This window comes from Sander vitreus, chromosome 7 (assembly GCF_031162955.1).
Source record: "Sander vitreus isolate 19-12246 chromosome 7, sanVit1, whole genome shotgun sequence".
In the NCBI taxonomy this organism is placed as follows: domain Eukaryota; kingdom Metazoa; phylum Chordata; class Actinopteri; order Perciformes; family Percidae; genus Sander; species Sander vitreus.
In genome coordinates this window covers 19,276,206-19,291,048 of record NC_135861.1, presented here as the reverse complement: position 1 = coordinate 19,291,048, position 14,843 = coordinate 19,276,206, and the positions used below count along the sequence as shown (strand labels likewise).

Below are 14,843 nucleotides of genomic sequence, written 5' to 3'. Positions count from 1 at the left end.
TTTATTTTAGTATTATGGCAAAGCATACTAAAGATGAGAGTGCTTTTCATTATGCCCAACAGTGTGTAGTTGGTTAGACAAGAATCTGGTAATATGAATGAAGTGTGTGCCATTGGGTGCAAAACTTTGATTTTGATAATGCTATATGTAGTTTTGGTTACAGTGCTTCATTTAGCAGGATATATGAGATATTTTTACAGTTTTTACAGTTTGGGTGTGTGGTTTTGTGAATTGTGTTAAGTATTTTGATAAAACCAGCCTAGTTGCAAAATTGTGTTTTAGCAATTGGAAAAAACGGTAAGAGTCTTCCCAGTCCCGCTTCATTTACCGTAAATATCAAAATACTGTTGCAGTCTAATGCGGAAATGCGGTTGTAGTCTACGTTCGTTCTTCAAGGAAGTAAGAGCTAAACTTAATGGTTAAGTGAGATGGCTATTCATGTTCAGTAGTCAAGTGCGTAGATAATGGATGGATGATGAAAGTTAACGGATTTAAAGTCCTTGGCCAATGAGGTAGGTAAATGGGCGAGGGTGGCTTGAATTTATGATAGATCTGCTCTGCTAAATTGTATGGTCTAATCGTCTCCGAACGAGAGGTTAAATCAGTGTGTATTAATGTAAGATGTAATGGGGTATGTAATGCGTAAAACTAGCCTGTCTTAGTTGAAAAGTGATTCAAACTTTCTTTAATGAGGTAGCTGGCTGAGACTTTAGACTATTTCAGTACATTACAGTAAGACGGAAACTATACTTTTCTTTCGTTGAGGAGTAAAGTCTGGCAATGAGAGACTTATTGGACCAGAGATGAGTGTTTGTGGGAAGGATGAGGAGGGCAGAGCAGAGTCTCCAGTATCCAGCTGTCTGTCTCTGAAGAGTGACCACTCCAAAGATATTCCTCTTGCCTTCAGTAAAGAACCTGGACTATTGGACACAAAGTAAGAGTTTTCCTTATTCTTTACTTGTTTTTGTCATGCCAACCTTTGGAAGAAAAATGTTTCATGCCCCGCCCACCTGCAAACCATTTCTTTTAAATAAACAATTCTTGATATTAAGGATTTTTTTTGATAATAATAAAAGCCAAACAGAATGTTATTTTTTTTTTATTGAAAAACATTTCAAGGGCTGCCATATTCTGCAATATAAACTAGCTGCTGTTACACCTTCACATTTAGAACAGAAGGACAGACCTGTATTTATATAATAATGGTTATAAACATCGTGGTGTTTCCAGATCACACTGCTCATTACATTAACAACGTGAACATATCCTTATAGATGTACATGCATAAAACCTGAACAGAGTAGGGCTGCCGCAAACAATTATTTTCATTATCCATAAATCTGTTGATTATTTTCTCGATGAATCAATCAAGCTTTCTGTCTATAAAATGCCCAGCCCAACGTGATCTATTTAGATAGGTTGAATTATTCTACCAACCAAAACCCATAGATATTTAAAGAATATGTAACACAACACGAGCAAGAGATACTGTCTGGTGTTACCAATTTCATTTAGTCTAATGAATATTATAATAAGGATAGGGGCCTCTGGACATTTAACTGGCTGGTGACAACAGTTATGGACGTACACTAAATCTGTTCTCATTAGAAAGCCATTGTATGAGGCAAGTTAGTCCAAAATGTAGCCAAATGGGTGATCATCTACAAAAGTATCCTGTGGTGAAACACACTGATTTCAATGTCTAATGGGAGCTTGTGTTACTGAATTTTCTGTTAGACCAGAGATGAGTGTTTGTGGGAAGGATGAGGAGGGCAGAGCAGAGTCTCCAGTATCCAGCTGTCTGTCTCTGAAGAGTGACCACTCCAAAGATATTCCTCTTGCCTTCAGTAAAGAACCTGGACTATTGGACACAAAGTAAGAGTTTTCCTTATTCTTTACTTGTTTTTGTCATGCCCCCCTTTGGAAGAAAAACATGTTTCATGTCCCACTCACCTGCAAACCATTTCTTTTAAATAAACAGCTCTTGATATTAAGGATTTTTTTATTACAATAAAATAAGCCAAACTGAATGTTATTTTTTTTAATTAAAAAATCATTTCAAGAACATGTACTGCAATATAAACTAGCTGTTGGCGAACCATCAGGGGATTGGAAAGGCAGGAAAGGGGTTAATGCAAGGCTGATGAGGGAAAGTGAAAACGGGCCCATTCAGCACCGAGAAAACGTAGCAAAGCGTTTATTTAAATAGAAACAGTGATGTGTTGAACACCCTGTTGGGTTACGCAAGCACACTGCCATTTTAATACAGCAGGCTTTATACATGTCACTGCTGATTGGGTAACTGACACACCTACGCAACAAGAGAAAACAAACCTCGAAGCCTGTTGCAAACCGTTTTACACCTGTCACCGCCTGATACGTACTGGGACCCAATTTGTTCAGGTCCTATCCCCTGACCAATGAGCTATCCTCCTGAGTCCTTACCCTAACCATTCGAGGTCAATGCCCAACCTCAACCATCTACGCATGTCATGTGTAGAACAAATCCAATTTCCAGTATGGATTGTGTCCCAGGTGAGCAGAGGAATGAGAGTCAGATGATTATTTAAATGCAAGAACATTTCTTTGTCACATATTTGTTATTGAACATTTGATGTATTTTCATGGTAGTAAATAACTACTAAGGAAATCAATTTGCTGGTATTTTCCTGACCTTGAAATATGCATCGCAAAACTTGCCAATATTTGTTGGACATTTTTGTGCCCAATGCGGAGTGTATGGCTTAAACATGGGACGAGAGGAGTATTGACATAGAATCTCAATGCAGATGATGCAGTGAAATGTTTAATTAACAAGAGTGGTGAACACACTTGCTCAAAGATTATACTGTACTTGTTTTCATTATCTTGATAGTTACCTAGATAACACACTTTTTAAAAACAATGAAAACATTACTCAGAAGAACTATATATCAAAAATGCAACCTCCCATTTGTCACTTTTTATGGCTTCTCTGACAAAAAAAAATAGTTCTCCATTTTTAAGTTGTTCAGTGTACGCCTGGAAAGTTCTTAGTCAGCAACTGACTAAGAACTGTTGTGTTCAGGCATGCAAGGCTCTCTTGACAAGACGTGTCTAGTAGGACCTACTGTAACATACAGCAGCATGATTTAAATTCCGTTGGTGATACATGCCCATACAGGCTGGCCATAGGTCTTGCTGTGGAGATTTTTTAGTTAGTTGTTAAAGAGACTATATGTAACTTTAACACATTTATGAAACTGTGTAATGTTCCATCTGATGATCATAAATGACATATAACAGCAAACGAGACTAACAGCACATTTTCAGCAGTGGTGCTGAAAACTGGAATTTTCCCTAATTTTTGACGCACTTATGTTGCATCATACTGTAGATGGCCCTAAGCAGGGGAAACCCTGTTGTGAATGCAGTATTGCATCATTGTTTTTTTAACGATTTTCAATAACAATCTCAATTTGAGCTAAACATTAACACACCACTAATTTTGAAAGCACCTACTACTGCAACTAGGGCTGCACAATTAATGGAATTTTAATCCCGATCACGATTTTGGCTTCCCACGATCAAATTCACGTGATCGAGCGATATTTAAAATGTGTGGAAAGCGGTCACACAACAGCTGAAATGGCATACTCCTTCATAGTATCCTTCAACAAAGGAGGAATGTAGCACAATATGGAGGCACAATATGGATGTATTGGCAGGAATGTAGCACAATATGGATGTGAAAGCAGTTATAATTAAATGTGACAATAAAATTAGTTTTGGTTAAAATCAACAAATAATCGTGATAATTAATCGTGATCTCAATATTGATCAAAATAATTGTGATTATCATTTTGGCCATAATCGTGCAGCCATTTTCCGTTATGGCTCAGACATAAAAGAAAAGGTGTATGATTGCATCATCACTTTCTTTCTCCTGTCCCAACATCTGTTACTTCTCTCCAAGGTAACTTAGACACCACATTTGCTGTGGCCAGCTGGTACCATAAGTGGATATTTAAAAGACTCCACTCCAAAAGAGTCCACTCAGGTTATACTGAATACTTTTTTTACCGAGCAGAGCACCAGCAAGAAAATTAAGACACAAGCAAGACAAAATGCTCCTTTATCAATGCTTGCCATAACTACATTTATCGATGATGGTTGAGATGGTAAAGTGTTGATGAACTGTGAGTAGTGAGAGACTAACAGAAGAATCATTACATGCATTGTCTGCATATTGTGCTATTTGACCATCTATGCAGTATTAAAGTAAATAAAGTAGAGAGAAGGTTTTGAGTTGAAAAGCAAACACCTTCATCTTCACAGGGACAGAAAAAAGGCGGGTGGTGTTATCCAGGAGCAGCTGGCATGCTGCGCTTTGTGTCAGGACGTCCTGAGGGATCCACGGTCTACCACCTGTGGACACTACTTCTGCAGGGAATGCACTGCGTCATACCTGGAACGATGTGAATCAACAGGAAACCCACCCTGTCCCAAATGTGGAAAAAGATCCAGAAAAAGTCCTGAACTTCAGACAGCCGGTCAAAGCAGCACTGAACCAAGTAAGTATCTAGGGTTTCTAAAGCAGTTTTTTTTTCCCAGAGAGTTTTGTTGATACAGTTACCCTCACCTTAAAAAATATCAAAGAGAACAGAAGCGATAAATGATCATTAGATTATTAATGAGGTAACAGACAAACCCATGTTCAGATTCAGATTAATTTATTTGTCATAGTTCCTTGTGTACTTACATACAGTACATGAAGAAAATGAAAAGACAGTTCTCCACCAGCCACTTGCAGTGCAACAGGACAAGACAACAATCATACATACATACGTAAGAATACATAGACTAAAATATAAGATGGTAAAGTGTGTTAAAGTGCTGTAGTATGTAGTTAACAGCACAGTGCGTTAAAGTGTTATGGTGCTCAACACAGAATATGTGTTAAGTAAGTGGCGATGTTCATTTAGTACAGTCCTTTTAGTTCAGATTATGGCCCGGTGTGGTGGGGGGGCATTGGCAGGGGGTACAGTCCATTTACAATCCTCACTGCTTGTGGAAAGAAGCTATTTAGCACCCTGCTGGATCTAGTGCTGATGCTTTCCTGATGGCAGGAGGGAGAACAGGCTGTGGGAAGGGTGATGAGGGTCCCGTATCATGCTGGTGGCTCTGCGAGCGCAGCGTTGATAAAACAGCTCCAGCAGGAAGGGAGGTGTGCACCAATAACTTAACTGGCCGTCTTCACAATCCTGTGCAACCGTTGTCTCTCGTATTCCTTGCAGTTGCCGAACCAGGAAGTGAGGCCGTAAGTTAGGACAGATTCAATGGTGTCCTTGTAGAAGGTGGCGAGGTGTAGGGTGGGGAGACCTGCCTTTTTGAGTTTCTGGAGGGGGGTAGGAGCCGCCACTGGGCTTACTTGATGATGGCTAAAGTGTTGATGGTGGAGGTCAGGTCGTCTGCTAAGTGAACCCCCAGGAACTTGATGGTGTTTACCTTCTCCACATTGGCACCACCGATGGTCAGCGGCATGTGATAGGACTAGCCAGCCCTCCTCCTAAAGTCAATCACCATCTCTTTTGTTTTTTCCACGTTGAGGAAAAGACTGTGTGAACTGCACCCTGAAGTTAAATGCTCCACCTCCTTCCTGTATGCAGTGTTAAACTAACCAGTTAATATGTAGCAATTAGTATTGACTTTAAACTCAAAGTTAAGAGCAAACTGACTGCTGATTCTTTTTAGGAGATGCAGTATATTTCTTTAGCCTTATTTTTTCTTTTATTGTGTATCTTTCAGTTACTGGCAGTCGGCAGGAGGGTTTAGACAATCATAAGAATCGTCACAGAAGAAGATCTGAATTTGCAATAGAGGGAACTGCTAAAGCAGGACCTCAAACCCGCCTAACTAGGATCTACACTGAGCTGTATATCATTGAAGGACAGTGCGAAGGAGTTAATATCCAACATGAAGTGTGGCAACTTGAGACAACATCCAAAATGGAGACCCTTAATGACACTCCAATTAAATGTCACAACATCTTTAAGGTCTTACCTGGCCAAAAGAGATTCATCAGAGTAGTTCTGACAAATGGCATTGCTGGCATTGGAAAAACCTTCTTAGTGCAGAAGTTTATTCTCGACTGGGCAGAGGGCCTGGAAAATCAAGATGTCAGCTTTGTGTTTCCGCTTTCGTTCCGGGAGCTGAACTTGATCAAAGAGAAGCAGTACAGTCTTCTCAGGCTGCTACATGATTTTGATCCAACACTACACATGGTCACAGCAGAAAGTCTTGCTCTCTGTAACGTTTTGTTCATCTTTGACGGCCTGGACGAAAGCAGACTTTTGTTGGATTTCCAGAACAATGAGGTTGTGTCCGAAGTCACACAGACATCATCAGTCAACTTGCTGTTGACAAACCTCATCAAGGGGAATCTGCTTCCCTCGGCCGTCCTTTGGATAACTTCCAGACCTGCAGCAGCCAATCAGATCCCTCCTTCATATGTTGATAGGATAACAGAAGTACGTGGATTCACTGATACTCAGAAGGAGGAGTACTTCAGGAGACGATTCAATGATGATTCAATGTCTGGCAGAATCTTCTCACACATCAAGGCATCCAGGAGCCTCTACATTATGTGTCACATCCCAGTTTTCTGTTGGATCACTGCGACAGTTCTGGAGCACATGTTGATTACAGACAAAAAAGAGCTTCCCAAGTCTCTGACTGAGATGTACTCGCACTTTCTGCTGGTCCAGTCCAAGAGAAAGACACAGAAGTATGATAAAGGAGATGAGATGACCCAACAGGAGCTGATGCAGACTGATGGAGAAGTCCTTCGGAAGTTGGGGAGACTTGCGTTCGAACATCTGGAAAAAGGGAACATCATCTTCTACCAAGAGGACCTGGAGAGATGTGGTCTTGGTGTCAAAAAAGCCTTAGTTTTCTCAGGACTGTGCACAGAGATCTTCAAAAGAGAGCGTGTGCTTTTTCAGAAAACTATTTACTGCTTTGTTCATTTAAGCATTCAGGAGTTTCTCGCTGCTGTCTACATGGTCGACTGTTACCTGAACAAGAACATTGAAGTTCTGGTGACTTTCTTGGGAGAAGACTGGGAAAGAAAAAGCAGCGAACCAGGTCTGGATAACTTCCTCAATCAAGTTGTGGAAAAATCCCTTCACAGTGTAAATGGTCACCTGGACCTCTTTGTTCGCTTCCTTCATGGCTTGTTATTGGAGTCCAACCGTGGTCTCTTAGGAGGTCTGCTGGGCTGGACAGCGAGCAGTCCAGAAAGCATCCAGAGTGCAATAAACAACCTGAAGAAGATGAATGCTTATGATATCTCGCCTGACAGAAGTATCAATGTCTTCCACTGTTTGATGGAGATGAATGACCACTCGGTGCACCAGGAGATCCAAGAGTTCCTGCAGTCAGGCAACAGATCTGAGAAGAAACTCACCAAGACCCATTGCTCAGCTCTTGCCTACATGCTGCAGATGTCAGAAGATGTTCTAGAGGTGTTGGACCCGAAGAAGTACAATGCTACAGGTGATGGAAGACGGAGATTGCTCCCAGCTGTAAGAAACTGCAGAGACGCTCGGTAAGTCCAGATGTGAATCTGTCATGTAAACTAACCTTTATGCCTATTGGCATTTTTGTTACAGTAAATATATTTAGTTTCTAATAGATAGTCAGTCAGTATAACAATGTTGTTATACATAATACATTGAATTACCTTGAGCAAAGAAGTTCACAGCAGATGTAACTGATTCCATTCTGCCACTGATTTGAAGATTTTGAGATGGGAAAAAGGTAGTAAGTAGACTTTTAAGTCTTTGTCAAATTTTGGAAAAATTTGCAAATCAGTTATGATTAGTTAATAACAGTGTGTAGCTATCTTGGCAGTAAACAACAAACAGTAGTATTCATAGTATTGCTAATTCATTTCATAAAGGAATTGTTTTGCTCAGTACCTTTGCCATAAGGTTAATACTGACTTAACATGAAATGTGTTTGCAGACTCTCTGGCTGTGGACTCTCTGAGGGGCATTGTGAAGTTCTGTCCTCAGCTCTGATGTCCAACCCTTCCCATCTGCGGGAGCTGGACCTGAGTGAAAATGACTATCTGCTGGATTCAGGAGTGAAGCGCTTGTCCATCGGATTGGGGAGTCAAAACTGCAGATTGAAGATACTAAGGTGAGCCACCTTTCAGACAGCTCTTCACTTCAAAGCTGCAATGCAACAATATTTGTTTCTATGGAGTTTGGGCCTTATGGGTATCTGCCTGGAACTGTATTATATAACAAATTGATGACATTTGAATAAAATATTTTTTTTATATAATGCTCATCCCCATAAATAAAATAGCAAAGTTAATCTACCATCACAAGCACCCACTATTACAGCATAGCAATGTTGACCTACATATTTAGACCTGAATAGATCTAAATGGAATAAGTGTTTATGTGTTACAAGTTTTTTTTTAACTGTCCTTTTTTTTAGATTAAAGAACTGCAGTTTGTCAGAAGGTTGTTGTGATTCTCTGGCATCAGCGCTGAAGTCCACCTCCTCCAACCTGAGAGAGCTTGACCTAAGTAACAACAACTATCTTAAGGATTCGGGGGTGAAGCTGTTGTCTACTGGCCTTGAGAGTCCACACTGTAGACTGGAGACTCTGAGGTTAGACAGAATTTTATTAACTTTGTGTAGATATTAAGTTTAAATGAATACTGTGGTCACAGTCATATAGCTCTAATGACAGTCAATATTTTAATGAAATTCTATCCAAGCATTTTTGCTTCAATAGTTAACATTCTTTATACTTTATAATTGTAATCTAGATTACGTTGCTGCAGGCTGTCAGAGACCTGCTGTGCACATCTGGCCTCAGCTATGAAGTCCAACCCCTCTCATATGAGCGAGCTAGACCTGAGTCAAAACAAGGTGAAGGATTTAGGAGTAACTCTGCTGTCTCCTGCACTCGAGAGTCCTCAATGTAGACTGAAGTGTCTGAGGTGAGTTCACTCCTGTAGATCATACATCTTTAGTGAGGAAAATATTTGTATATTAAATATTTGTTTTTATAGCTGATGGCAACTGAACAATTTTCTAATGAATAAAAGGAAAGCACAAGTTCTATTTCTCTTTGCTTAACAGGCTCTATCGGCTTTCACACGTTTGCTGAACAGTTCAATACAAATTTGTATTCTACTTTTAGTACAAGTAGTAGTACAAATAGTAGTACTTACCAACTCCAACTCAGTTCTGCAGACTGTTACACTCATTCTATTGGAGTTCCAGCAAGATGTGTTTTTTCTTTCTACACCATCATATCAATTTTCCCAGGTATTAGCCCATCCACCTCCTCCTACATGGAGAGGGATGGAGCATTAGCATAGGTGGATACTGAAGAGATCTGCTATATTACAAACTGTGCTTGCCTGAAAGTGTGATTAGTCATCTATTACCAGGGTGGGGTAAGACCCCCATTTATAAAGGCAGCAGTAAAGGGGACTGGTGACCAGTTGTGCTGTTCCCCAGGAGTGAGTAGGCAAGTGTATAGAGCCTGTTAGACAATACTGTGCCCATGCTCATTGAACTAGGGTTACCAACAACTGTTTTAATATGAATCCCTCAATTACAGGCTTGATAGATGTGGACTTACGGAGAACTGCTGTACATCTTTGGCCTCCACTTTCAAGTCCAAACCCTCCAGCCTGAGAGAGTTGGAACTAAGCAATAACGATCTGCAGGATTCAGGAGTCAAGTTGCTGTGCACTGGACTGGAGAGTCCACATTGTGGACTGGAAGCTCTTAGGTCAGTCAGCGTGTTTTCAATAAACATGAATATTAAATCAATATTACACTGACAATAATTTTGATACATCAGTATAAAAATACTAGTATTGTGATTCACTAACATAATGCCATAACCTATTCTTTACTTAATAGAAAAGCATATTGAATAGTGCATAGCATTGTTGAGGTACATATTAAAAACCATAAAATAAAAAGGGATAAACAGCATTATTACCTTCACTCTCAAGTCACTAAGTTCAGAAGACAGAATGATGCCGTTTCTATTAGATGCAAATAAAATCAGGTGGGGCCGCAGTGTCCCACACAACAACAAATCCACAAGGCATAGGCTGCTATGGAAATATGTAACCATGGTGCACAGCGTAAAGGCAACAGAGGAACCCCTCAGCCATGAACTAGATTCAGCCGAGCAGCTCTGTCATGTTCAACTCAACAAGAAAGCAAAATAATATAATGAAGTATAAATAAAAATAACATAGTAACAAACTAATCAAGTCTAAACCGATAGGTCTTGAGCTGTGTTTTAAAGGTGTCCACAGTGTCTCTAAAGGGTTGAAGCCAAAACCTCAAATAGCTCGTTGAAGTAGAGCCACATTTAACTTATATTTATATACTATTGGGAAGGAGATGATCTTATAAAGTATGATCATTCTACTTCACATTTTATAAGTAACTAGTAACTATATCTGTCAAAGAAACGTAGTGGAGTGAAAAGTACAATATTTCCCTTGAAAAGTAGTGAAGTATAAAGAATTATGAAATTGAAATGCGTTAATTTTGGGGCTTTTGCTTTTTGTGATGAAATAATTTGCAACTGTTTAAAACAGCATCATAATCAGGAAATGGGAGCAATTAACAATTACTGATGACATTTTAAGGAGCGCAAGAGGCAGGACCAAGAGCACAACATAACTAATACCTATTTAGTTTTAAATTCACAATTTCTAATTTCCTGTACCTTTCTTTATTGAAGCTACACTTTCATATTGAGTGAAATATTTAGCAATTAGACCCTGCAGCAGTATGTCAAAAAGAAAATGTGGCTGTTGGGCCAAATTCAGCCAGATTTACTGTATGTATGAACGTTTGGCATTTCGAGTATAATTTCAGATACAGCTCTGTGGGTTTGAATAGTGCTTGGCTGCACAACATGCTTTGTAATGTAAATTTAGAGCTGATTTTTCTTGTTTCAGGAGGATGTTTTGAACTTGAATTCCTGTTGTGTTCTTAAGTTTAATTTTAAGCATGTGATTTTATAAATTCTACAGCATTTAACCATCCACAGCTCTGATTTATATATATATTTTTAGTTATGAAAGCCTGTTGATGTGTTCGAGCAGCATTTCAACACTGGTATAATGTATTCTATAACTACATGGTTTATTCTTTTATTTAGATTGAGGGGCTGCTGGTTGTCAGAGAGTTCCTGTGCTTCTCTGGCTTCGACTCTGATGTCCAACCCCTCCAGTCTCAGAGAGCTTGATCTCAGTGAAAATGATCTACACGATTCAGGAGTGAAGCTGCTGACTGCTGGATTGGAGAGTCCACACTGTAGACTTGAGACTCTGATGTAAGGATTCTCTTTTTCATCTGTGTGGAGCTCTACTTGAACATAAAAAATAATTGGTTTTGCAGTTAGAAATGTTATTTAAGCTGTTTGTGCATGATACCGACACTCCTCACTGCTTCTCCAACTTTTGACATTATAAATAGCATCAGAGCTGCTTGTGTGTGGTAAATAAAGACTCCCTGACATCTCGCTTTACATGATTATATGTATTCATCTGGTGATGATAATAAACCACAACAGCCTGTTTCAGCAGAGGTGGTTATGGCGCTATGGAAATCAAATGACTTTTGAAAAGAACTGGACAATTTAGGGAAATAGAACAAATTGACTGATATGCTTCACTGACACAACAGTCGTACCAAATGTCACAAAAATGGTAAAGTACCCCCATAAAAATCCTCTAATCTCTGCAGGTTGAAACGCTGCCGGGTCACAGATGAAGGCTGTCCTTCTCTGGTGTCAGCTCTGAAGTCCAACCCATCCTATCTGAGAGAGCTGGACCTGAGTAAAAACAAACTTCAGGAATCAGGAGTGAAATTGCTGTCTGACGTCCTGGAGAGTCCACACTGCAGACTGGAAACTCTCAGGTCAGTATCGGGTTTGAATCAGTCTACACTAGCTTCAGTTGCAAAACATAGTTGCAAACCTCCAACCTCCATAAATGGCTTCTTTTCGTAGTGAACATTGAGAAAAGAATGCACAAAATGCAGAGAAAGAAACAACACTCAATCAGGCCAGAAGCTTAATATGATGATATGTTTAATTTAAACTGTAGATTATTTTTGTTCATCCCTACAGAATGGAAGAAATGGAGTAAACCTGGAGTCCGGCAATCTGACTAAAATGCATCTCATCACTGGCCATGATGACTTGTTTCTGACTCTGGGGCTGCCACACATCACTGCAAAACTACAGCTGTGTCTTAATACAATCAGAGATAGGACAGCGCTTCTACCAAGTATATTTGTTATGGATTAATTAGAAAACACTTTCTAGATGATTCTTCATCAGCAAGAAGACTATGCTGTCTTTGTACTGACTGCCCATAGGTTAACATACATTTTTTAGTTTAGTTACTGTTCCTCCAATTTAATTTCAATGTAATGTAATTTCTGTTTCCTTAAAGCGTAACGCCACAAACCTAAGAGTGACTTTATGTCCACCGGTCATTTCTAAGATAAGATGTTTCAATGCTGTTTCTGTTATGAGCACAAATACTAGAAGATTTAACCTGGCTCTGTCCAGCAGTAACTCTGTGGTGAGCCATTGCCAGGAAATCAAAGGTGTAAAACGGCAAATTGTTGTTAACCTTTGCTTTTTGTACAGACAAAACAAACTAGATATAATCAGTGACTCAGCCTTTCCCTCTCTGGCCACTGCTGACTCCCTCATCCCCCCTCAGGACTTCTGAGACATCAGCCTACCTCAATTCACACCTCTCCACTACATTCCATTCCCCTATAATGGAGGTTTCACAATCCTCCCCCCATCCTCCTCACCAGGAAGCACCTACAACTCCCTCCTGCAGTCTCTCTCTGACAGTAAATCAGGTGAAGAAGGAGCTAAAGAAAGAAGGCAAGAAAGGCCCTGGACCCAGATGGAATCAGCTCCAGGCTGCTTAAAGAGGCTCAGTGAGGTCATCCTGCACATCTTCAACCTGAACTTTAGTCTGGAGCGTGTTCCAGTCCTGTGGAAGACTTCCTGTGTGGTCCCAGTACCTAAAACTGTGCAGGGAGCCCAACCACTTCAGATCGTTAGCCTTAACTTCTCAGCTGATGAAGACCATGGAGAGAATTATATTCAACACATAAGAACCCTGGTGAGCTCAAAGCTGGACCCCCTGCAGTTTGCTTACCAACCAGGCATAGGGGTGGAGGATGCCCTCATCTTTCTATTACACAGATCATTGTCAAACCTGGGGAACACTGGGAGCACTGTGAGGGTCATGTTTTTTTTTGTTTTTTGTTTTGATTTCCCCCATGCTTTCAATACAATTCAACCATCACTGCTCTGGGAGAAGCTATTGGGAGCTGGAGTTGACTGCCACCTGTCTGCATGGATCGTCAACTACCTCACCACAGGAGCACCACAGGGTACAGTGCTCGCTCCTTTTGTCTTCACCCTGCGGACTTCAGGCACAATACAAGCAGCTGTCACATGCAAAAGTTCTCTGATAATACTGCCATTGTTGGACGGGTATCAGAGGAGAACAACCAGGAATACTGGGAGGTCATCTGTGATTTTGTCAACTGGTTTGTGTCAAACCACCTTCACATCACCACCAGCAAGACAAAGGAGACGGTGGTTGACTTTCGCAGGAGGCCGCCCCGGACTTCACCAGTGAACATCCAGGGTGCCAATATCGAGATGGTGGAGACATACAAATACCTGGGTGTTCACCTCAACAATAAACTGGACTGGTCCAAAAACACAGACGTCCTGTACAAAAAGGGCCAAAGTTGTCTCCACCTGCTAAGAAGACTTTGGTGTGTGCAGGACCCTGTTAAAAACCTTTTATGACACTGAGGTTGCATCTGCAATCTTTTATGCAGTAGTCTGCTGGGGAGCTGGGAGCCCAGAGAGGGACAGGAAAAGACTAAACAGACTGGTGAAGAGGGCTAGCTCTGTTCTGCCCTCTGGACACCATAGATAAGGTGAGGGAGAGGAGGAAGTTAGCCAAGCTGGCACCAATCATGGGCAACACCTCTCACCCCCTGCACAAGGCTGCGAGTTCTTTTTTTAATTTTATTTAATGTGTAATTTTTCTTATTCTTATGTGCGATTTTTAATTTTAGCTGCTGTAACAAGGAAATTTCCCCCAGTGTGGGATTAATAAAGTCTATCTTATATTATAACGTGTTAGTGTACTTTAGAGGGGCTGGTAGATGCATTTTGTTACATTTGTTGAATAAGGCAGTTACAGATAAAATAAGCAAAAACAACAAAACCCTATATTGTCACTCAAGCACCTACATCTACCTACCAACCAACATGCTGAATGTATTCAGTCAGCTTTGTACTGTACCCACGCCCTGACGTGCTGCAAATCCTTAGAATTACAAAAATGATTGTTTCCACTCTGCAGGACAAAGGTTTTCAATACAAACTTATGCAATATATATATATATTTTTTTACGTTTGAATAAATTACCATGCTGTCAGTTATTTATTTTTCATAATTATTATAAATAATTGGACGTACTTCGGACGTTGCTTGCACCAATATTTGACCAGGTGATTAGAAAGCAGTACCAGTCCCTGACAATATGTTTTTACTGTTACATAATCCCATTTAATTGACAATTAAAAATTTTAAATATATTCCTTCACTTTTTGGACTGATGGATTTGTTCCTTTTTAATTATACTGTGTGAAACACTTTTGTTGTATTTAGTGAAGCTGTTAATTTGTTGCCTGTTGAATGTTTTGTGCTCGTTTGTTTTACATTTTGTGAAGCTATAGGATT

The 14,843-nt window shown here is 40.1% G+C and overlaps 1 protein-coding gene across 3 annotated transcripts; it reads left to right on the top strand.

The window, feature by feature from the left end:
• Nucleotides 1-365: 365 nt before the first annotated feature.
• On the top strand, nucleotides 366-14,698 carry LOC144520989 (protein NLRC3-like). 3 transcript variants are annotated; one of them, XM_078255144.1, is made up of 12 exons: nucleotides 366-512; nucleotides 774-934; nucleotides 1,738-1,875; nucleotides 4,318-4,553; nucleotides 5,788-7,588; nucleotides 8,008-8,184; nucleotides 8,491-8,667; nucleotides 8,829-9,002; nucleotides 9,632-9,805; nucleotides 11,204-11,377; nucleotides 11,791-11,964; nucleotides 12,176-14,698. In XM_078255144.1, exons 2-12 carry the CDS (start codon nucleotides 804-806, stop codon nucleotides 12,192-12,194), a joined length of 3,375 nt encoding a protein of 1,124 aa, XP_078111270.1. In that variant the 5' UTR covers nucleotides 366-512; nucleotides 774-803; the 3' UTR covers nucleotides 12,195-14,698. The 3 variants fall into 3 exon arrangements, with proteins under 3 accessions (XP_078111270.1, XP_078111269.1, XP_078111268.1); XM_078255143.1 differs by having other exon boundaries at nucleotides 769-934; XM_078255142.1 differs by having other exon boundaries at nucleotides 766-934.
• The last annotated feature ends 145 nt before the right edge of the window (nucleotides 14,699-14,843 follow it).